Source organism: Malus domestica, chromosome 16 (genome assembly GCF_042453785.1).
Source record: "Malus domestica chromosome 16, GDT2T_hap1".
Classification (NCBI taxonomy): domain Eukaryota; kingdom Viridiplantae; phylum Streptophyta; class Magnoliopsida; order Rosales; family Rosaceae; genus Malus; species Malus domestica.
Window position 1 is genome coordinate 23,814,227 of NC_091676.1, and position 25,225 is coordinate 23,839,451.

Below are 25,225 nucleotides of genomic sequence, written 5' to 3' on the forward strand. Positions count from 1 at the left end.
AAGAAAACAAGCTAACTAAGTCGCATAAATATGCTCCTATCAACCCATAAGGCATCATGCAAGCAAAGGAATCAAACAAGACTATCCGGCAGTGACTAAAAAAGAGGCTTGAGAAGAAAAGCAAGTTGCCAAAGGAGTTGCTTGGATTCTTCATGGCCTATGGAATAGAAGCCATCATTCCAGTCCAAGTTATCGTGATGTCAAAGTTGTATACTAGAGAACGAACCGTATTGAAAAATGCCAAAATCCTTAAGCCCAAGCTCCATTTTTCCTAAGAACACAGAGAATGCACCCAAGTCCAACTTGGCGTCTACCAACAGTAGATCCGGTTGTACTACAACAAAGGTGTTAAACCTCGAAGCCTTCAAATTGGAGATCTAGTCCTAAGTGAAGTATTTGAGAACACCAAGGTACCAAAAGAAGGCAAACTTGAAGCAAACTGGGAAAGACCATACAAAGTCGTTGGAGTAGAAGGGAAGGGAGCCTACAATCTATAACACATTGATGGAACTTGGATTACCAAACGGTAAAGACATAACCTGTTTGAGAACACGCCTTGTGCATATCAGATAAGTATCCTGCGTCGGTATAACCAACAAGGCGAGAATTGACTCGAGATAAGGGGGTGGCATCACTTGAGGATCTGTAGGGATAGAACAAGCCCAAATCTGTGGTACCCTTAAGGTAGCAAAAGATGTCTTTAACACCAATCCAATGTCTGCGTGTTTGTGCATTATTGTATCTTGCCAAAAGATTAATAGCCAAGGAAATGTCAGGTCTAGTGCATTGAGCTAAGTACAATAAAGTGCCTATCACACTTAGATAAGGAACTTCAGGCTCCAAAATCTCTTCATCATCCTCATTCAAATGGAAGGGATCTCGTTTTGTATCTAATGATCGAACAACCATAGGAGTACCCGAAAGCTTTACTTTATCCTCATTAAAGCAGTGCAACACCTTCTGGGTGTAGTTCAATTGATGTACTAAGATTCCATCCAAACGGTGCTCTATCTCAAGAGCAAGACAATATCGAGTCTTTCCTAAATCTTTCATCTCAAATTTCGACTTCAGGTGTGTGGCAGTTCTCTATAGCTCTTCAAGAGTTTCGATGAAATTCATGTCATCGTCATATACTGCAACAATCACAAAACCGGAATGTGACTTCTTAATGAACACACAAGGGCTTAGTTTATTGTTCACATATCCCTGACTAGTCAAATACTCACTCAGACGGCTATACCACATTCTTTCGGATTGCTTCAAACCTAGAGTGAACGCCTCAGCCTAATTGAGAACGTGTTCCAGGGTTTAGCAGTATTTGATCCAGTTAATGTAAGTCATTCGGGAACTTTCATATAAATTTCTGTATCAAAATGCCCATAGAGATACGCAATTACTACGTCCATCAACTGCATACTCAGTTTTTCGGAAATTACCAAACTAATAAGGTAGCGAAAAGTAATCACATCCATAACGGGTGAATAAGTTTCGTCATAGTCAATCTCGGGGCGTTGTGAGAAGCCTTGCATAACAAGATGCGCTTTGTAACGTACAATTTCGTTCTTCTCATTACACTTCCAAAGGAAAACCCACTTGTAACCAACGGGCTTCACATGCGGAAGAGTAGGAGCTATAGGTCCAAACACCTTACATTTCGTAAGCGAATCGAGTTCAACTTGGATTGCTTGTTTCTAGTTTGACCAATCAGTTCTACGTTGACATTCATCAACAGAACGGGGTTTAATGTTATTGCTCAACATGATCTCCGTAGCTACTGCATATGCTAATGCACCGTCGACGATCATCTCATTTCTACACCAAACATCATCCAAGCTAGCATAATGGACCAAAATATCACGATTTTCGAGAGGTGGATTCTTTTCTTCAAGGACACTTCCATAATCTAAAATTTTCTCATGAGTTGGATAGAATAAATAGACGACAGTCGAATTCACTGTAGGCTATTCAGGGGCATGTGTCGTGGGTTTCCTCTTCCGGGGGTGTGAATCTTTTAAACCAAGTGGTCTACCATACTTGTGTTTAGGGGCAGATGATTGGTTAGCCACTAATGTATGTGGATCGGCCAAAATGGCGTCCTGGGCCTCCAAAAGGAAATTTCGTCGTACATTTGGTACATCCATCTTTGTAGGCACAATTGCAGTTGGAATATGTGGTCTTGTCACTCGTGCTAGATGATGAAAGCATCTGGCATGCTCTGAGCTACGTTATAAAGATCTAATATGTGTTGCACTTCAGTCTCAGACTGAGAGGTGCTGAGATTTAAATGAGACAAAGTGGGAGTCGTCCACGATAGTCACCGTCATTCTTCAGGAACGTTGACGTTCTTATCTCCTCATAACGATGGGAAGACTGTCTCATAGAAGTGATAATCCTTAAAACAAACGATAAACATATCCCCTGTTAAAGGTTCTAAGTAACGAAGATTGAAGGAGAATCATGTCCGACATAGATTCTCATCCTTCGCTGAGGGCCCATTTTTGTACGTAAAGGCAGCGAAATCGACACATAGACTGCATAACCAAAAATGCGCAGATGCGATATGTCGGGTTCGTATTTGGTAACCAACTGAATGACGTTATATGATTAGGTCGTAACAAGCCTCATGCGAACCAACATGGTTGCGTGCAATATTGCATGGCCCCAAGCAACATTTAAGAGCTTGGTACGTATAACCAACGATCGAGCAATCATTTGTAAGCACTTAATGAATGCCTCTGCCAGGCCATTCTGGGTGTGAACATGGGGTACTAGATATTCAACTTCAACCCCAACCGACATGCAATAGTCATCAAAAGTTTTAGATGTGAATTCTCTAACATTATCCAATCAAATAGATTTTATTGGATAATCAGGGTGGTGATCCCTGAGCTTGATAATTTGAGCCAATAGTTTGGAGAACGCAGTGTTTCTTGTGGACAACAAGCACGCGTGTGACCAACGTGTAGAAGCGTCAACCAAAACCATAAAATATCTAAATGGTCCGCATGGAGTATGAATCGGTCCACAAATGTCCTCCTGAATCCTTTGTAGAAAAATAGGAGGATTTAAGCGAAGCTTCACATAAGAAGGCTTAATAATAAGCTTTCCCATGAAGCAGGTTTAACATGCGATTCCTTGAATCAAACCTAAACTTCAGGTTAATGGATGCCCATGTGATGATTTGAGAATACGACGCATCGTTGTTCGTCCAGGGTGTCCCAAATGATCATGCCAAAGTGTAATTTCATGCGTAATCCTAGAAGTAGGGCCGGCCATATAGTGGTTTTCTATAGGGCGTATGGTTGTAGTATACAGACCATTCGGGATACGCTGCATCTTCTCTAGAATATGCTTTTGCCATATTCGTAGGAAGTTATGCACCTAAATTCAACTCCATTTTCTACATAGGTTTCAGTGTGGTAATTATTATCTCTTATGTCCTTGAAACTCAATAACATTCTTTCGAAACGCAGAGAATAAAGTGCCTTATCAATGGTCAAAATTGTACCATTAGACAACATTATACGTGCCTTACCTTATCCTTCGATTAGGCTGGATGGTCCTGAGAGGGTTATTAGACGTGCATTCTTAGGTATGAAATTAGTGAAATAGATACGTTCACGTAAAACGGTGTGCATGGTTACACTATCTGCCAGACAACTAACTTTCCCACTAGTCATACCTAGAAATAAAAATTAATTTGAATTGGTCACATGGATAAAAGTTCTAAAAACAAATCACCAACAATAATCCAAACATAAAGGAAATTGTTCAAAATTAAACCAAAAAACAAAAGGGGGTTTGGCCACTAGGTGGAATTTGGCCCTCAGGGTTCTAAATTCAACTAAAAATAGTTCATGTCTAAGATTCTAATATTCCATAGGGGTGGTATCCTCCTGAAAGTCATAAACCTCCATCTTGGTACTATTCAGTTCTTCCACTTGCACAAAATTTGATTCAAACTTTTTACAACGAGAATGATATTCAGCTACAATCTTCTGGAGAGCACAACAAACACGGGACCAATGGTCCTTTGAACCACATCGATAACACATGTTCGCATCCATGATTTCAGCTGCTTTGCCCTTATTCTTGAAGTTTGGGGGCCTTGGGAGCGAGGTTAGGGCATTTATGGCTCGGTTTCCTCCCTTAGATGGGCTTTGGCTTTATTGACCTTGACGGAGTGGTTTCTAGCCGCCCCTACCACGCCTATGTTGGCGTTTTGGGTATTAGTTTGTGCTATAATGTGCTTTAGGCATAGTTGTGGCCCAGTAGGTCGAGCTTGATAATTTTTCATCAACAATAGATTCTGCTTTTCAGAGAGAAGTAAAATAGAGTTCAAATCCAAAAACTTAGCCAACCGGGTTGTCCGTCTCATCTTCAATGGCGGGACGCAAATTCTTTGCAGTGAGGTGGAGTTTCACATCTTGGACCCACTTAAGGTAGTTTCTTCTAAAGACCTCCAAAGCGGTGAAGTCGAGTTTGTTCAAATTCGACATGTTCTTATCACAAAATAAATTGACAAGATGTGGTTAGTGTAATGGAGATCAATCCATTCACATAGGAGCAGAATATTTAGGTTCTAATATACATGTATTGGTTTAAATTTACATGAAAAAGCTTCGAGTTCTCATGGGTGATGTTTTTAAGGAAAACTTCAGGTTTTCAAACAAGGCATGTTTCTAGAAACTTCAGGTTTCATAAAAAAAATTAGGAACTTCAAGTTCATATGTTCCTACAGAAAAACACAAATATATATACAAATATATGCAACAAGAAAATATGCAAATATATATTCAAGTCTAAAATTATAATTGAATTAATTATTTGGACTTTGGGCCAAAATTAAAGTGCGGGTGAAAAAATTATAAAACCCAAATTGTTTAAAAAAATAAACAATTAAGCTCGGGGGCCCAAAAATATGGGCCAAAACCCACGTGCGGGTTGAGCAAATTTGTGCCGTGTAGCCCAGGCCCAAAAATGCGATGTGGTGGACACAGGCTGATCAAGTCAAAAAGAATTGGGCTGCGAGCCCAGTAGCAACAAACGGGCTGCAAAAATAGGGTCCAAAACAGAGGCCCATATGGGCACTGATCAGATGGGGCGCGGTGCAAGTGCACTGATGCACCAGCTTAAGCTGGGATCGCGTGCATGCGGGAACACAGATGCACCAACATGAGGTTGGATCCAATGCCACGCGTGCATGTGGGACACCATAGCCCTCGGGCTGGTGTCACATGTTAGGCCGAGCCGTGGTGTTCAGCCGCTTTAGGTGAGCCGAGTTAAAAGAAAATTTCTTCTTTTTTTTCGCAGGCCTAGTAGGCCAAGCCAATATGGGTTTCGGGTTTTGGTGTCCAAACTCAATCAAGGGATTCAGAACCAAAGATTCAAAAAAAATTTCGAAGGAATTCTTCTGGAATTCCGTTCAATATTTGTCCAAGATGATGAAAGTAGCCCAAGAACACGACTTTAGGTCGTGGTTGCCCAGAAAAGAAGACGGCAAAGCCGTAGCTCGTGACGGCGAGGGGGGGTTTTCTAGGTTTTGGGACGACGCCAGGGACGACGTCGTTTTGGTTCGTTCACCGGGTAGAGCTTATGGCTCCAAAGGGTTGCCTCGGGTCCTGGGTTCGAAGAACCCTAGAAGAATTATGTTTCAATTTTTCTTCAATTAGTTCAATGCATATGTCTTCAAATAATTTAATGCAATTCATGGCAATATCAAATTCACATAATTCAACAATTATGGATATAAGGTGTACACAATTCATGCAGAATCTAAAATTCGATAAACGTAAAGTTGAGTCATGTATTATGGTGAATGTTCATGCTATCAGGGCTACAAAAATATCGAGATAAAAACCGTTGTTTTGAAAGAACCTCATTGCGTGATGATATTGGTGAACTGGTTTGATGCAGCAAACTTCCATGTCAAATTCCTAAGTGCAGCGGTAGGAGCGTGCTAATAATGTATCGTGACCTATATTTAACTGATAGGGAGAGGGGGCCAGCGGCACAGAGAAAATAAAGAGAGAGACATTTGTAGGGTTGTGTAGAGGATGTGTTATTCCCTTACGCAGTGCCTTTATTTATAGTAATAAGAGAGAAAAAATTCTTCTCCTCCAAGGAATTCAAGTCCTAATAGGAAAGAATAACTAGAATCAAATCTAATTTGGAATTTACACAATCACACTTAAATAAGAAGTTTATAACACTGAAATTTTTATTAAAGTAATAGAGTTAAAAAGAACAAAGGAAGAGAACAAACCCTAAAATCTAGCGAGGAACGTGAAACCCAGTTTCACGTTTTCTTCTGTTACCGTCTCGTCCCGCAGTCTCCCACCCTTTCACAGTCACCATCCTCCCCATAAAGGATTCATCGGCGCTCCACACTCTCTGTTTTGATTATTGACAAGCATTTGTCATTTATTTTTCATAAATCCTTAAATTGGTCTGTATTCCCCTTTTTGTCATTTGCTCCCCATTATTGCAGACTAGTTTTTTGCTTGTTTCATCCAAAAATTTCTGTAATTGGTTTTATCGAAGTAAAAACACTCCTACGCAATTTTGGTGTCGCTACAAGCGTTAATTGAAAGGTTGTGGGAAAGACAGTGGTTGTGAGAAGGTAGATGAAGGAAGGAGGACGGGAGGAGCAGGCAATGACAAACGTACTTTGGGTTCCGAGGGATTTAGGGTTTTCTCTGTTCTTTTTTCTTTTTGTTTTTTTTTTAATTTTTTTTAATTAACTAAAATTTTTAATTTATTCTAAATGACGTGGATGTCCACCTAGGACGCCATCCAAGATATATAGTAGGCCAAACTTTTTCTTGGTTCCTGTGGTGACACGGCACTTTCAATGTGATTGTGGTGAAAAAGTTATTAATTAAAATCTCGTGGTGTGCCCTGTTAGCGATTGAGATCTAAAGCCAAACTTCCGTTAGTGTTCCGTTAAATAAACTCACGTGACTATCATGTGGATGAGTCAAATTCTTCATTTTAATTCAAATTACATCATATTCCATGGACATCTAGCATGACTTAGGTATATTGTATATGTGTGTTCTTTCTGGGTGAGTTATGACATGCACTTGTTTCTCTTGTGAGTTGGCATCTGATTCCAGTGTACAAAGCAAATTGAAAGAAATGGGAGATAATTTACATTAACCATTCACGAAAGAAAAAAATAACTTCATCATTTCTCATACCATAATGTATTTTGCACACTAATGACAAGCATATATCCAACCCAAAAGAAAAAAGAAAAAAAAAACAAAGACAAAAGTAAGTCTTCAACAATATATTGTGGCTCATCATAACAAAAAGTCATTAAAAATGCTTTCCACAAAATAAAAAATAATCTAGTTTTTCACAAAACAAAGTCAATTCCCTTCGCTTCATCATTTTTTTTTTTTTTGCAAGGTATTGTGCTTTTTCATCTGTTGATTTTGCATGTTGTGCATTGGGGCCATTCCAGAAGGTCTCCAAGGACTTTTAGCATTTGATGATATTGTAGAGGTCATTCCAGGAGGTCTCCAAGGTGCATTGAAAGGTTATGTACTGCAAGACTACGACCTGCATCAAACCACACTACGAATTAAAGACAAAATTGAAAGGCATATATGCAGACTGGTACAAATTAATAGAAGAATTAAAATTCAAATAAGACTAAGTCTCTAATTAACTCATGATCAAAGACGTGTTGGCATTGAAAAAAGAATAGTTTATTAAAAGTATTAGGATTTCCAAACGAAATCATACCTAAGAAATTAGGCGCAACTTCACATTCACCTCTTCTCCTAGCCATTGACATGGTTTTATAGGTTTAGTTTCATTGCGTTGAAGTTTAATTTTTTTTTTTTTTTTTTTTTTTGTAAAATCTAATTTCAGTTAAACCCTAAGTCATACTAGATGTCCACTGCATACAATGTAATTTGAAATGAAATGACGAATTTGACCCCTTCATGTGATAGTCACATGAGTTTATTTAATGGAAGTTTGGATTGGACCTCAATTGCTAACAAGGCTTACTACGAGGGTTTAATTAATAACTTTTTCACCATGTGGGTCACATTGAAAGTGTCGTGTCACCACAGGGACCACGAAAAAAATTTGGCTAAGATAGGATAAAATTGTGGTACAAATAAATGGTAAGGATAATATTATTGTAAATTATAAGCAAATGCATATCGCTATATCAAAAAAGAAAAAAGATGAAAATAAGAAAACACTACAGATACTTATTACTTTTTATTCAAAGGGAGTTTATTACAACAATAGAAAGGCTTTTTCTACTAACACCTCACATAATGTTAAATACACCTCACATTAAAATTTAATATTAAATAATTTATATACCCTAATATGCAATGCCAATTTCGACCTCGTAAAGTTTAAAATAAATAAATAAATTCTAAATACCCCAAATCACTTTTAACTTGTATATCTGAAGATTATTTATCTTCTTCAACTCTCAAAACCATTCTCACCCTCCATTGTAGAACAAACCTACTAATGAAACTACAAAGAGACATCAGTAAAACTAGAAAGAGCTCAAACAGGTACTGAAAGGGTGGTGTTTGATCAAATAAGCTTAAGTGTTATTTCGAAATACTGTAACTCTCAAAGAATAAGTAGTGTTTGGTTTGATTTAGAGGGAAACGTTAGTGATTTTGAAGAGCTTCTCTAAGACGGTTATGAACAGAATTTGTTGCAAAAAATTGTAGTAGGAGTTTGCCTGTGAGATGAAAATGATGTCGGGAACTTTCCTATTGCTTTGAAGAATCTGAGTAAAGACTAAAAGTGAAGAATTTGCAGCCTAAGATTTCAAATGATCATATTGTGCTTGAGGCATAATAATGATATAAGTGACTAGAACATGAAGAGATTTGACATGATCATTTTCGTGCCGATGATGAAAAGAAATTCAAGGATTTTACAATGTTCGGGAAAAGGGGCAAACGGAGGCTAAATTCATTTTTGATCTTCAGTCTATAGGGCTTAGAGAGTTACTATTTTCGTTATTTTATTTACGTGCATATTGAGGGCTGCCATAGCCAAGAAAGAAGGAAAATTGTAATTGTATTGGAATCTACATGTTAAATGATTAATAAGATTTGTTTCTTTTTTAAAAATCTACTGGATGTGAATTGTGCATTGGCTTTTGACATTACTGTTAATAATGTGAAGAGTGTGGTATGTATGTAGAAAATGTGGGGTGTATGATGTAAGGTATATGTTGAGAGTATGGGGTGTGAGGGTATTATGAGAATGTATGTGGAGTGTATTAATATGAATTTTAATTGAAAAGGTAAATGTGGGGTGTATTAAGTATATGAAGTGTATTCAACATATATAAGGTGTTTAAGAGAGAGGTGTGGGCTTGTGGAAGCTTGAGGTGAGGAATGCGAGGATGAGTTCGGTGGTTGATACGACCAGTCCAGGTGGGTTCATCAGATCACTGCTCATTTTCGAACTTGCTGTACAATCACAGAAATCAAGAAACACACCCCTCTTCACCAATCGAGCTTCAATGAAGAAAGGGAACAAGAACTGCACTCCGGCAATCGGCCTATCGGCCTTTAAGGAGTAACATACAATATCTGAGACAGAACTTTTCACTCTGGCTATCGGCCTTATGGAGGAAACAAATGGCATTTAACACACTCTTGGCAATCGGCCTTTTTCGAGGGCACAAATCTCAAACAACCAAACAATACCCAACAATGAATCAAAGAATCAATCTTTCAGCAATCTTTCAGCAATGGCAATCGGCCTTCAAATCCTACTAAACAATCTTTCTCTTAGAAGAAATGGCAATCGGCCTTCATATTCTTCTAAAACAGTAAATGGCAATCGGCCTTAATACATGAATTAACACATAATTCATCCTAAAACTGAAACTGAAAACTCCATTTGACGAAATTATCATCCTAAAGCTTCACAGTGAGCGTACCAAGCAACCCTTCAATCTTAACACTAGATTCCATCATTAGAACCATAACACATATAATATTGATACAGAAAATGATACCACAGACAAACAAGACTTGTTCTTGAAAACCAAATATACTACCCGTCTTATCTTTTGGCTATTGACCCTTGTCAATGAAACAACTTATGAAAAATCACCAAATCTTAATCAAATAATGGCTATCGGCCTCAGATGTGCTCAACAATGGCTATTGGCCTTTTCAATCATCTAACAATGGCTATTGGCCTTCAATCTTTCAGAAAAATAGCAGACATTTTTTTACTAGAACATAACGCAAACAGATGGTGTGCACTGTGAAATCAAAAAGAAAGAACCTGATACGAATGGAAATCTGGACCTTTGAGCAGAAAAAAAACCCCAAGAAACTTCAACCATCATCAAACTTCAACTAATCGCAAGGAGTATCACATCGAAACCCAGATGAAGAAACACAAATCGAAGCTTCCCAACAAGATCACCAGTTTGTAACCTTCAGTGGAAGACGATGGTACCAAGGATTGTTCGGGCGAATGATACCATATTAACAGAAATGCAGAAAAACACATAAATGCAGAAAGAGCATGTATCAAAAAAGAAGAGAGAGAAGGGAATAAGAGAAAGGGAGAAAGTAATTGATTGCATTGATACTCAATTTATCTTTACAACTATGAGAATACAGTTTATATAGCCATCATGACTAGCTTGCAGCCTAAGCTATTTAACTAACTAATTCGATAACGACTATAACAACACAGCCACATTCTCAACTGTCTAACTAACTATTGTTGAGTTGGAATGATATATTCAACACAACCTACTCTGATGCTATGTAAAAATATGACTCCTTATATTGATGTGTATGAAGTTTATCAATCCTTATTTAGGTAGGAATCCTACACTAATTACTAGTGAAAATTACATTTGTGTAATACATGTAATAATTATGAAGAAGATTTTGAATTAATTAACTCAAATCTAACAAACGTTAAATGAAACCAAAAACAAACAACTTACATGAATTTAAAATGGAAGAAAACAAACAATGGAGAAGCATAAACATTGTTCTAAAAATCAGCTTAGGCGCTGGGACCAATATGATTTAGGCCGTGGAGGAAAATCGGGTAAGGGCTAGGCAGGACAAGTGGTGGTAGGCAATAGCTAGGTGGTGGTAGGCAGTAGCTATAGGCAATTTCGTTGTTTTTCATTGTTTTTTGAATTAAATTAAAAGGTTTTTTTGGTTACCTACCCAAAAAGAACCCAAATTATTTTTCTCCTCTTTGTCTCTTCGCATAGATGCATTCTCTCTCTCTCTTTTGCCTCCTCTCGTGCCAACTTTGACTGTGCCAATGGCGTTGACTCGTGGATGTGCAATTGAATGATGTTGAATTTTAGATGCACAATCACATTTACATATATTTATTCATTGAATCATTAATAATTGATTAATCTATGATGAAAGATAATGCCAATTTCTTATTGAATTTTCAAATTTGGTTTTGGGTTTTGAGTTTTTCTTATTTTTACTGTGTTAATGTGATGATCCAATGCCATGATGGCTTAAGTTAATTTTACGTTTTTTCTTAGTTATATGTTATTTAATAAATTTAATTAAATCCACCTAGCCTCTTAGTCTCAGCCTACCGCTCGACTAGCGTCTTGCGTCTTTTAAAACCTCGAGCAGAAGAGACAAAGAACAATGGACAAACTAATCAATTCAAGCCCTTAAAGATTAAACCTGCTCTGATGCCAAGTTAAAAATTAGAGGGTAATAAACAAAAGAATAAGAAACTTAAAGAAATTGAATTTGTACAATTCGTAGCATTCCTTTGTTTTTATAAAATTCATAGTTTTGTATTATGTTTCTTCAACTGTTCTATGTACGTACTCTAATTTTCAGCCCTATTAATTAAATTCATAATGCACCTTGCATACCGTTTGGACCCAATTTTGCACCCTTCGTCGGCCGATTGTACGCCGTTAGATGTATGGAAAATGAGGTGGAATGTGACAATTATCTTAACGATTTTATAACTTGGGGACTTTTTGGATATTAGTGGATATATATACTTTACAACCAAGATCAGATTGAGTTTTGTGAACAAAATTAACAACGCATGGATTGCATATGCATGGAAAAACCAAGGGGAGTTGCAACGGATAAAGCTTGGGAAGATATTATTGCCACGTGGTTTATCTGGTCTTGGGAGGCTTTTCGTTGATTAGTTTCTGAAGTGAAGATAATTTTCAAACATGTCGGGATTAGGATTATCTCTTCTTCTCTTTCCATCCCTTTTTATCCCATCCTCTTACATTCTCTATTTTATTTTTCTCTTTCAATAAAAAATTAATATAAAATGTTGACGTGGCTTAACTGTGACCGTTCAAATAGGAGGGAAGGAAAAGAAAGGGAAAAAAAAAGAAGAGAGAGAATCCTACTCCGTCAAGATGATATTTCACGAGTTAGGATTGCTGGACTCTACAAAATGATCACGCCATCAAGTAACATGGTGCTCTAATAAGGAAAGGGATCCGGAGACCCTTCCTCCTAATCCACCAAATCAGGGAATCTGCGCCGTTAAAATTTGATCCAACGACTACAAACAGGGGCCCACTTTAAAAGTTATAATAATTTTAGTCGTTTGATCAAATTTTAACAGCACGGATTCCTCTGATTTGATGGATTAGGAGGAAATCCCTTTCCCTCTAATAATTCAAGATATTGTGTGTCAAACCAACCAATCAATCAAATCACTCTCACACTCTATGTGTCTGTCAATCATTTGCCCCATAATAATAGTTTAGATCACAGATATCTAATTCCAAAATCAAGTCGACACACCTTCTGTCTTTCTGAGAGTCTTTCTCTCTTCTAAGAGCATTTCTCACCTCTCTGTGTGAGTTTTTCATTGTCAGTTTTTCTCCCTAGCCACTAGCCCGAGCTCTGGCAAGGGTCGGTGGCAGTCCTCTATTTCCTTCCTTGTTCTTCTTCCTTCTTCCTCCCTTCTTCCACTTCTCTCTTCCCTCCCTTCAGATTTCCTTCCACTTCCATGTTTCTCATCTCTCCCCCTTCCTCTATTTTCCCAATTACTTCCAGTCTCATTTCGGGTTGGATTCTTCCTTCCTTGTTGCTTCCTCTTTCCCGATCTGTAACCTTTTCTCTTCACAGCACTCGGCTATGTTTTCTTTGGAAGGTGTGTAGAGTTTTTACTCGGGTGTACACACCACTTGTAACATCCCACATCACCCAGAGGAATGGATCCTATAAGCCTTGTATGTATATTCTCATCTTTACCTAGCACGAGGCCTTTTGAAAACTCATTGGCTTCGAGTTCCATCGGAACTCCGAAGTTAAGTAAGTTTGGATGAGAGCATTCCTAGGATGGATGACCCACTGGGAAGTTCTCATGTGAGTTCCCATGTGAGTTCCCAGAAACAAAACCGTGAGGGTGTGGTCGGGGCCCAAAGCAGACAATATCGTACTACGGCGGAGTCGAGCCTGGGATGTGGTGGGGGCCCAGTCTGGGATGTGACAAAATGGTATCAGAGCCACTCTGCCGTGTGGTGCGAGTGTGCTGACGAGGACGTCGAGCTCCTAAGGAGGATGGATTGTAACATCTCACATTGTCTAGGGGAGTGGATTTTGTAAGCATTATATGTATATTCCCATCTCTACCTAGCATGAGGCCTTTTGGGAACTCATTGGCTTCGGGTTCCATCGAAACTCCAAAGTTAAGCGAGTTTGGGCGAGAACATTCCTAGGATGGGTGACCCACTGGGAAGTTCTCGTGTGAGTTCCCAGAAACAAAACCATGAGGGCTTGGTTGGGGCCCAAAGTGGGCAATATCATGCTACGGCAGAATCGAGCCTGGGATGTGATGGGGGCCCGGGTTGGGATGTGACACCACCACCTTCCGTTTACTTGCCTTTATTAGCACTATTGTTGGTGGATTTTCCACTGGTTTCTTTCTTTGATTGGTTGTGATCGACATGTGGGTTGTTGCAAGTTGGAGGAGTTTGGCTGCTTGTTGCCGGTTCAGGGCGTTGGTTTATGTTGGTGTGGATGCTCTGCGTTGTTGGATCACTGGTTTTTTTCATGCATGGGGTTTTGGTTGGTCGGCGTGCTGGACGGCTTGCGTTGGTGGCTTTCGACATTACCGACAACGGAGGGGACTGCAAGGTTCTAGGAAGTTCTGTGGCTTTATCTGTCTGTGTCCGAGGGCCCAAAATTTGGTTTGGGCTCTTTTGTGTGTATTGTTCAGGTCCACTGTTTTGTTTTGTACTTAAGTAGTTTGTGGACCTCTTTGTATGTTTGTTTGGCCTTGGGCCCTGTAATATAATGTCCAGTTTTCCCAAAAAAATAAAATAAATAAATAAATCATTTACCCCATTTGTGGTATTTATAAACTACCTAACTCGACAACCGACATCTCCGACTAAGGTGAAGCTGAAGGGTACGTTGTACTCATCAGAGTCTACAATCGACGATGAAATTCCCTACAAAAGAAGTTCAGACCGTGGTGCTTCGTTATATTAGAGGGTCATTTGCTTGCTTTCTAAGGCAAGTTGGTGTTCTATATATCTAAACTACATATTAATAAAACTCTGTTTGTCACCAAAATTCTAGTAAATTACCACTCTAACCCTCTCATCATAACTGAACAAAAATAAAAAGCGCGGACAATTTAGCAATTACACCTAACACAAATATTATTGTTTTTTATACTATCGCCATGTAAATATAGCATATCCTATTTAAAAATTCAAAACTAAATAAATAAACCTCACTTTTCACTTCCTCTTCCTCTCCCTACATTCCCCACGTTCTACTACCTTTTCATTTCCCTTTTTTTATTCGTCTTTTTCTTTTTTGAGTGATCATCCATGCTCATTAATGATAAGTTGTAGTAAAATAATAAAAATAAATTTAGTTGCACATGTGGAGTGTGTGTGCCGATTGCTAGTTTTTATGAGAACAACTTTGTTTTCAAGGCCGAGAGGTTCCTTCCTTCGCTGTGATCGTTTGTACTAGAATTTCAGTTTGTGCACACCCATAAAGAAGTATGCGTTTGGCCATCCAGCCGCGTATTGACACGTCCACATTCAACACCAAGTAGGTCTTGTAATTTTGTAGGATTTACATTTTAGCACACCTGGTGAGATCCATAGTGCCAATCATTCATGATGATTAATCAAAATTTTAATCAGTTGTCTCAATTCGGCATATTCAACGACCAAGTTGAAGAACAATAATCTTATCGAAATTACATTTGGTTCACGCACACTCAGAACAAAGTATATGCTGACCACTCGACCGTGTATTGGCACGCCCACATTTAAAATCAGATTCTTGAAGGACGCAGTTAGGTCCTATATTTACAGCATGTGGGCCACGTAGGTCTTGTAATTTTTAGAGCTAATAGAATTTGGAGCTTGATTATGTAAGTTGTAGGAAAAAAGAACTAAAGATAACGTAGTTAAAAACTAGTGATAGGCTGATGATAGAATGTGTGATGCAATTTATGAAGAAGCTTACCTTAGGGTTGTTTCGATGCCTGATCAAATGGCGTTTAAATTTGGGGTTGTGGATAATAAATTGAAGGCATATATGAGGTGGCTCGTTAAAGATGTGGCACTATTATTGTCATTGAAAAGATGAAAGTGATTTGATTGTCATCTGAAGAGGATAGTGAAATTTGTTCTTGCGGGAATATGAATTTTTTTTGGATTTGTATAAATAATAAATTGCATACGGTTTGTGAAGAAGGATGTTATTGAATTGTTTGACATTGTTGCTTATAGCTCTGATAACTTTGATCTTGTGATCGGTAAAGTTTGTTGAAGGGGGTAGCATTCCATTTCCATCTTGCAAATAAGGCATATATATTGTCAAGGTAAATTTTAGAAACAATATATTTCCTTATTAGTTTCATTCTTCGTCTACTAATCACTTTATCAACTACGTCCTTTTTTTTTATACAATTAAGGGGTGGATGAATAAATTAATATCGAACTCGTCGTGCAAAACATCGAATCTAAAACTTCTCACTTACAAACACAAAATAATACTACTTAAATCTTAGTATCAACTACTCCTTTTGATTTCACATTTTTGTGAAATATATGCATGCATTATCTACATAAAACTAGAATGTAGAACCTCCTTTTTTTTTTAATCTGTCTTACATCAATAAATTTTTCTTTTCTTTAAAAGGGGACTTTTTTTTTCTTTAAAGGGGGGACAACTGGTGGTAAGTTACGGTAATCCGCCCATTTCAGGAGTCGGGAAGACTCACATGGGCATTTCAGCCTCCCCTAGCCACAAGTTTGGTTTCCACACCAGCAACAAGTTTTGAACCCGAGACCTCTAGGAAAGTGCTATTAACACACCTATTTTTAATCCGTCTCACATCAATAACTTGACTTTTATCACTAGGAAAGTGCTATTAACACACCTATTTTTACTTCCAATACACCCACTTTACCTCACACACCCTTGTTAAGTTTGATCATTGATCTTCTTCAATTCATTTAATCCGATAGTCAAATCGTATATCACTCACCCTTGTTAAGTTTGATCATTGATCTTCTTCAATTCATTTAATCCGATAATCAAATCGTATATCACTATTATAAAAAATTGTAGTAGGAGTTTGCCTGTGAGATGAAAATGATGTCGGGAACTTTCCTATTGCTTTGAAGAATCTGAGTAAAAGACTAAAAGTGAAGAATTTGCAGCCTAAGATTTCAAATGATCATATTGTGCTTGAGGCATAATAATGATATAAGTGACTAGAACATGAAGAGATTTGACATGATCATTTTCGTGCCGATGATGAAAAGAAATTCAAGGATTTTACAATGTTCGGGAAAAGGGGCAAACGGAGGCTAAATTCATTTTTGATCTTCAGTCTATAGGGCTTAGAGAGTTACTATTTTCGTTATTTTATTTACGTGCATATTGAGGGCTGCCATAGCCAAGAAAGAAGGAAAATTGTAATTGTATTGGAATCTACATGTTAAATGATTAATAAGATTTGTTTCTTTTTTAAAAATCTACTGGATGTGAATTGTGCATTGGCTTTTGACATTACTGTTAATAATGTGAAGAGTGTGGTATGTATGTAGAAAATGTGGGGTGTATGATGTAAGGTATATGTTGAGAGTATGGGGTGTGAGGGTATTATGAGAATGTATGTGGGGTGTATTAATATGAATTTTAATTGAAAAGGTAAATGTGGGGTGTATTAAGTATATGAAGTGTATTCAACATATATAAGGTGTTAATATAACAAGCCCAATAGAAATTATAATGGGATCCCTTCTCCCAGTCCCTGCCCATCCCTCAATACACAAGGCAAACAAAATTGAAAAAGTGGTGGATAGCATTTTCCTCCTTTAAAACCAACTCTCGTGCAAAAGGTACTGTAATCAAGACAATCTTCACATTTCCCCGGCACTGTCCTTCAGGGCGTACCGAAAAACAATTGTAAAATAGAAATAATTATTAGGAATTTAATTTGGTGCATACGAGAAGAAAAATGCAACAAATTAAAGCTCAAACATATATATTGACTACATACCGAGTGTAAAGAAGAAAATGGCTATGGCTTCTGGAACGATTAAGTTCTTGATAATGAGATGGTGATTGGAATGCTATATGGCTTCCGAGATGGTGATGGTATTTATAGGATTACGAGCAGACCTTAATTAGGTTCATGCACATAATTATGCCCAATATTTATGCATCCTCCAATTCTACTAAAATTTTAATGCCAAATGATTCAAAACCTTATGTGTCAAAACTTTAGTTTCCTTTTCATCCACAGTTTGAAAGTCAACCGTGCACTTACTATTATACATTTGATCAATTGAAATACAAGATTCGACTCACCTGAATAAGAAGGCTGATACTTAACTTTCATGGCCAAACCATTACATGAACATAACCTAGCAGATATGAGAAAAATGCAATAATTATTGAAGAATAGAAAATTTCTACATTGGAGTAGTGACAAATTGCTTATACTATCGTTAACCTTAAAAACTACAAGCCTACGTGACTCGCATAATAAGTAAATAAGAACTAACTACATCCTTCTTCTGGTGGATGCGGGCGTGTTAACTTGCCACCGAAGTGAGTCGGGCGAGTAAGATGAAAGTAGTGGTGGTGTCAAATCATGCTGCTAACTTCTGGACTGAGCGACTACAATCAAGGAAGTATCCTCAACATTGGGTTCAGCGAGTTCAACTATATATGTGAACATATAAGTGCGCCGAATCGGTATCAGGCTGTAACAACAAAGATAATCAAAGGAAATGAGTGCCTTTATGGTGAAGGTTGTTCGGCTAGATGAATGTCGAACTCTGAAATGTACCTGAGAGCATGGTCTAAAATATCTATAATATCCCGATATTTCCATCGAAATTTCTATGTTTTTGGACTACCGATATTTTTTTGGATTATCGATATTTCCGATATCATCGATATTTTAGACCTTGCTAAGTCACTCATGTATCTTACCATGCAATGTATAAAGTGTAAAATATTGTACTAATTCATTATATATAAATGATTATGGTGTGTTTAAACTTCTTTCATTAATTACTACATATTTTCTACACTCACAATGTTTGCCAGCTCGCTATATAATCAACTTAAATCAGTTATATCTATCATGCAATGCATTTCCTTCCAATTTTTTGTGATAAACTAATAGATAATTGACTAAATAAACATCCTGCAACGTTTCAATAAAAATTTCCAAGTTTTTCTTACAATTTCTGTGGTTTTTATTCAATTTTTATCGATATCGATAATATCCCGATATTTCCATCGAAATTTCCGTGTTTTTGGACTACCGATATTCCCAATATCATCGATATTTTATACCTTGCCTGAGAGTAAGCAATCATATAACACCTCACTTCGCCAGAAGGCTAATCAAGTAACCTCTTTCAGCAAGAGAATAACAAACTCTTCACTGACTAAGACTTGGATAGGTAACCAACAAGGATAGGAGAGTGTTGGTTTAACCAAACTGAAGGTCTCCTAGGCCTGGCAGGTTCTACGGCTCCAGTGCTGTTTAACCAAACAGAAGATGTCGCCAGTTGTTGACCCTATGATGTTTAACCAAACTCAATATATGCCAAAGGGGAGGGGTTAGAGCAGTTAGTATTTTTTCAAGGTGTGAGAAGGTTTCGCATGGAGCATTGATTTGTGTGTTGAGTTGAAGGTCATTTTCTCGTTGCAAAACCTCTTCTGTTTATAGGCAAGGCTTCAAGGGTAAACATGTTTGCCAAGGCAGAGTCCTATAAGACTAAGCTTCCTCAGTATTTACCTAAATATTCCAAATTATCCTCTCTTACTTGAAACTTAAACCTCATCCAGTTTCAGCCTCCATTTGAACCTAGTCACTTTCTGAACTTAATTCATTCTTATCCGATTAAGCATGAATTCTGATCCCTTGAACAAATCTAATCTTATCAAATTCAATTACCAATGATTAATAGTTTTAGTTCATCTAGGACTCGACCGAGCCCTACTCAAATGTGATCTCTTCACAATTCTTCAGTCATAAGGACTCAGTTGGGCTGATGTCATCTGGGGCCGGAACACCCTTAACTTACTGAATCAATGTTGGGCCCAAACAAATATAAGGTCTTCCCATTCCAAATTACTCATTCTCAGCCCAAACTTATATTTTGGGCCCGAACAATTATATACATATATATACACACACACACACATAAAATACCTTTCCAGAGCATAAACGATATATTGTCGTCATACAACTCTGTATTTTGTTGGTAAGAAAGCATTTTTGGACTAGTATAGTAATATAATCCACCTAACTATTGTATACCAGCTCATAGAAAAGAAATTCGTGTACCTCGTCTCGGAGGCTCACATGAGTCACAACCGAACCAAATTTGGCAATGCACAAGAATGTCATGGAATCTCAACTCACTTCCTTCAATTTTTCTTGTTTTCATTCCACCTAACTATCCATGCTTCTGATCCGAAAATTCAAACCCCTCATTCATTTTTTGTTTTGCTTTTTCCTTTCTCGAGACCATTAAAGATCCAAGAAGGAGTAATGTTCTTCATACCATCTTAGGTGGCATTTGATGTGGACATCCACATCATTTGAATTAATCAGATTTTTAAATTTAGTTCATTATTTAATAAACTAATAATTAAGAAAAACTAATTAAATAAATGATGATTGTAGTATACGAGGAGTCTTTCTCCTTCATTTCCTTAGGTTTTGCAAATTTTTCAAATGATGTAGTTGTCCACATCAGATGCCACCTAAGATGGTATAGAAATGTGGTACAAAAACATGGAATGAATAGCATTACTCGTCCAAGAAGTCTAAACTCTTCCCCCATTAAGTCATTTACTACAAACCCTAACCCTTCATTACTACCCTCAACCGCCCCCCACCTTCACACCTCTTCACCACTCGGCGCACAACCCCTATATAAACCATATGTTCACAGAGAGAAAAACCACCAAGAGGTAGAGAGAGAAAGAGAGAGAGAGAGAGATCCAGAGTTGCCAAAGATGGAGATGTGGCGTGTCATTTTGGTGCTTGCTTTCTCATCAGCGCTACTGCATGCAACTAGTGCACGCAAGGTGCCTGGTGATGATGGTCATGGCAGCACAACTGAGCACACAATGGTTGTGCATGCAAGTGCACCAGCGGCAGAGTCACCTACTGGCCTTCGTGACAAGAAGTGCATCTTTGGCGGCGTTGGTGGGTTTGCAGGGATGGGAGGGTTTGCTGGAGTTGGCGGGGTGATGCCGGTTCTTGGTGGAATTGGTGGAGGTATTGGTAAAGTTGGTGGAATTGGTGGAGGGATTGGTAAAGTTGGTGGAATAGGAGGAGTAGGAGGTATTGGTGGTGGTGGTCTTGGCGGAGTTGGCGGAGTTGGCGGATTAGGCGGTGCTGGTGGCGCTGGTGGTCTTGGTGGTCTTGGTGGTGCAGCTGGCGGTGGCGTTGGTGGTGCAGCTGGCAGTGGCGTTGGTAGTGGAGCTGGTGCCCTTCTTCCACATCCTTGATCATTTGTCGAGGGTTTCATGACTTTGCGTGCATGCATAGCTAGCTATCCAATTAGTAGATTGATCTTTTTGTTAAACTAGTGGTTGGTCCTTGTTTCAAGTTTCTACTTTTTGTCACTGTCGGTTTCTAGCCCGTACTTTGATTGTTGGCTTGTCTCTATGACATGCATCGATCTTAATTATGAATGTATCTGCTTTCAGTTCTAGTGCTTTCTAGTTAATTATGGTTGAAGGAAATTAATCTTTGTCCTTGAAATCATATATTATCCAGATTCTAGTCCATCATTGATTATAAAAGGAAAATGAAAACTTGATAATTTTGATTATAAGCATAATATGATCTCAACACAGATTATGATACCAACTCCAAATAACAAAAACGGCCTTTTCATTTTTTTCATGAGATAAATGCCAGGCAAGTGACCATTCTCAAAATATCACAATCTTGAGGTTAAGAAGATGTACACTTTCATGTCATCTCATGTCTTGTTGGCTATACATTAATTAATTAATTTGTGGAGGAAATTATAATTTGGAACAAATTAAATTGATCTGGATTACCCTGTGAATAGGGATGATAGAGATTTTTTTTTTTTTCAAATCACCAGTCTTAGGTTTCAACTCTTGCACTTTTCATAATTTAGATAAATTTAATGTATATTATTATTATTATTATTATTTGTTTCGAATCCAAATCCTCCTACCTCCTCATTTGTAAAAAGAAAAAATAAATTTAATTGATCTCAACTAATTTGTCTAGGTCTCTTCATCTTGGCAGTGGTGCTCCCACTAATATTAATGGATCTATACTGAACTTCCATTTGCATGGATACCACCTGTACGGCTTGGACATGCCATGCAGAGGGGCATATGTCTGTATAATTAATGAGATCATGCCAATTCAGTATTATGATCTAGTAGTATTCTTCTTCACTTGTATTATGGTTTAGTGGTATTCTTCCTCATTTTCTGATTTAGCTCAATAAAAAAATGTCACGTATTTTTTATTTTTAAAAATCAAGAAAAATTAAATAACATAAATTTTCATTATTTTTTTAAAACAATAAAACAAGTGTTAAAATATTATTGGACAAAATAGAAATTGAGTATTCATTAGTAAGTACTTAAGTATTATCCCAAATACAATAGAGAAAAAACATTTGGAGGAGTCATCAATTATTTTAGCTTTCCACTACCATTTGAAGATTCTCTATTCATTGAATTTTTTTTCAAAAAAAATATGATTTTACGATTGTTGGGGACCTTTTCATCGAGCTGGATTTGGACTTCGATGGAAACTCTCAGCTCTCTGGTTCTTTTTTGACATCAAGTTCTAAAATACTTTGAAAGAATTAGCATGTCTTTGGAATCGTTCCAAATGAATCAATGACTCTTGTTTAACAATGATTAAATGATTACAATAAATTGTGACTTGCCTGAGTAAAGCGTGGAGTGAAAGCTAAAAGTTCACTGGTTTAGTGTGAGAGAGAGCCTGTGCTTGCTTGCATGATTTAAGGATGACTAATCTAAGGTTTCTCATAAATTCACAATTTTACAAAGACTAAGGAAGCTTAAGGGAAGACTCATAATAAAAGGAAAGCGTATCCCTCAAGAACTAGGGTTTCCTGACTTAGAGGAAGCTTGCTCTACTTGATGTGTTTTTATCCTGGTTTATTCCTTCCTTTCATCGTTGTCCTCTTTCATCGTACTGACTTCTCTTGTTTATAGGTGCACAGATTCCTTCAAGTTCCAGTTAGGGGAATCCCTTGGTTTCCTCCCTTTTCCCTATTTTGCTAAGTTCTCTTTCCCTTTCCATGGTTACAACTACAAAGTTCTTCTTGGGTATAACACCGCAGAGGGTTGCTAGCCTCGTGAAGCCTTGGTTGAACACACTGCCCAGAGTTCCTCCTTTTCTGCACCAAATCCCACATCAAGACTCCATCTTTGGCAACGCTCCTATCTATTTTATCTCTCATTTTCCTGTATGTGCTTGGAAGGGGAAAGCTATTTCTCTACTCATTAAAGAGGCATGCGACTCTAGGTCAAAACGTGATCTCGTTTTGGGTTCGAACTGGTCAGCTCTGGGCTTTGGTTGTTTCCCAAGTGTCTTTGGTTCTCTCTCAAACTTTCCCATATGAAATTAAAATCATGGACTTGGATTTTTGGTGCTTCCAAGTAGTCCAAAATCCTTCACAATCCTAATTTTACGTAGACCGAATAAACTTTCGTAACCATCCACACCATGATGGCAAGCTCCGTTATGTGGCTTGGGCCCACTCAAGCATGTAGCATGATTGGTATTATTTATAACGTTAATAGCATGGGTTGGCATGATATATAAATGGGATACTTTGGATGTGGTCTCTAATCCTTAACATTCTTTGATTAAAACCTTAATGGTATTCAAAGTTTGATCAAAGTCCCTTGACTTTGTACACCTCATTATATTACTATTAATATTTATAGTTTTATAGTTTTGACATTAATTGTTTGATATTTTATGAGATTTATAATCCTATAAATTTAAAATCCCTTATTATAATACTATTAGAAACGGTTACAATAAAATAATTCAAACATTTTGATTGAATAAATGGATAAAAATTATGTAAAAATAAGAAATAATAAATGGCAAAAGAATGTATCCATAGTGTTAAAAAAATTGGTACATTTTACAAAAAAATTGGTACATTTCACATATGTACATTAATAAAGAAGAATGGGTACATTATAAATAAATTAGGGTACATATAAAAGATTAAAAAATTATGAGTAAAATGACTTTTTTAAAAATATAGGCCCTAAAAGAAATTAATACATGGGTGCAAAATAAAACTAAAAAGAAAATACTACAAATTTAAAAAAAAAAATGTTGCAAATTAAAAGTGGGTACAAACTAAAAATATAAATATATGATACAAAGTTTAGGCATAAAACATAAATATACCATATGTAAATTTTCTATCATTGATTAAATATACAATTTCACGTGACGGTATACACATGGGTACAAACACAAATAAAACTTTAGAAAATATGGGCACAAAAAGAAACTAATATATGCGTACAAATTAAAAATGAAAAGAAAATTGGTACAAATTAAAAAATATTTGCAAATTAAAAATAGGTACAAACTAAAAATAAAAATATATGATAAAATATTTAGCCATAAATATAAATATACTAATTGTAACATTTTTAACACTAAAGGAATATATTTAAAAATAAAAATATTTTATTAATCAAATAATTAATGATGTTATTAATACCCAAGGACCTTAAAATTAAAAATAAATAGGATTTTAATCAATGGAGTAACAAAAAGAAGAATGTGAACCTAATTTCCACTATATAAATACACATGTTTTGCATGGGCAGGGTACGTTTATGCAAATGTTCAATTGGTAAATTATTATTTTATTGACGTAGCGTGATTGTAAATTTACATACCTCTCATTTTCGTACTTTTGCATGAATTTAAGCAGCTTCTGACATATTTGCAATAATTGAGCTTTAAGATACAATTGGACTTCTTGATGAAATTTTTGGACCCTATCAACGATCTCAAAGCTATGCAGTGTAGTATATGTGATGTTTTCTTTTTGGGAACTGTTATTAGCACTCCAAAAATCTTATTATACATTTCTTATAAGTGTATTTTTCTTTCTAATTATAAAAAATTTAGAGTGCAAAATAAGATTTTTTGAATGCTAATAACAATTCCTTTCTTTTTTACTTTTCCAAAGAAATGCTGAACATGCATTCCAACCTCAAACTCTTTATTTTTCTTTATTACCTCGGGAAAATTACTGTTGTCTTTTGGAACTGGCACATGAGTCGAAATTTGAAACGATATATACTGTGTCAACATTACTCAACATAATATGTATACCGTTACTAATAAATTTCTTGGATAGAATCGGAAGTCCCATGAAATGATCAGACAGATTTCATGTTTATGTAAATCCATTAAATGTTTTACATTACTGCATATATATACATAGACATAGTATAAAAAATTGAAAATATGAGTACACCCCTTGAAACTCAATTTTCTTTAATTAAAACCTATCATGATAAATTTCTCTAACAAAAACCCAATGACTAGGCTCCAACTAAGCAGTATCCATAATTAAGTTTGACTTGGCAAAATTTTTATTTTTGGATGTCTAAATTACCCCTAATAACACTTA

General features: G+C 36.8%; 2 protein-coding genes across 2 annotated transcripts; one reads left to right on the plus strand and one right to left on the minus strand.

The window, feature by feature from the left end:
- Window positions 1-516: 516 nt before the first annotated feature.
- On the minus strand, window positions 517-1,053 carry LOC139193075 (secreted RxLR effector protein 161-like). The gene has a single exon (XM_070816034.1). The coding sequence runs from the start codon at window positions 1,051-1,053 to the stop codon at window positions 517-519; it is 537 nt and encodes a 178-aa protein (XP_070672135.1).
- A 19,318-nt stretch (window positions 1,054-20,371) lies between these two features.
- On the plus strand, window positions 20,372-21,238 carry LOC103402336 (glycine-rich cell wall structural protein 1). The gene has a single exon (XM_008341073.4). The coding sequence runs from the start codon at window positions 20,535-20,537 to the stop codon at window positions 21,030-21,032; it is 498 nt and encodes a 165-aa protein (XP_008339295.3). The 5' UTR covers window positions 20,372-20,534; the 3' UTR covers window positions 21,033-21,238.
- The last annotated feature ends 3,987 nt before the right edge of the window (window positions 21,239-25,225 follow it).

Bases quoted from the DNA above. Each gene is read 5' to 3' on its own strand.
- LOC139193075 (XM_070816034.1), bottom strand. From the start codon at position 1,053: ATGAAAGATTTAGGAAAGACTCGATATTGTCTTGCTCTTGAGATAGAG.
- LOC103402336 (XM_008341073.4), top strand. From the start codon at position 20,535: ATGGAGATGTGGCGTGTCATTTTGGTGCTTGCTTTCTCATCAGCGCTA.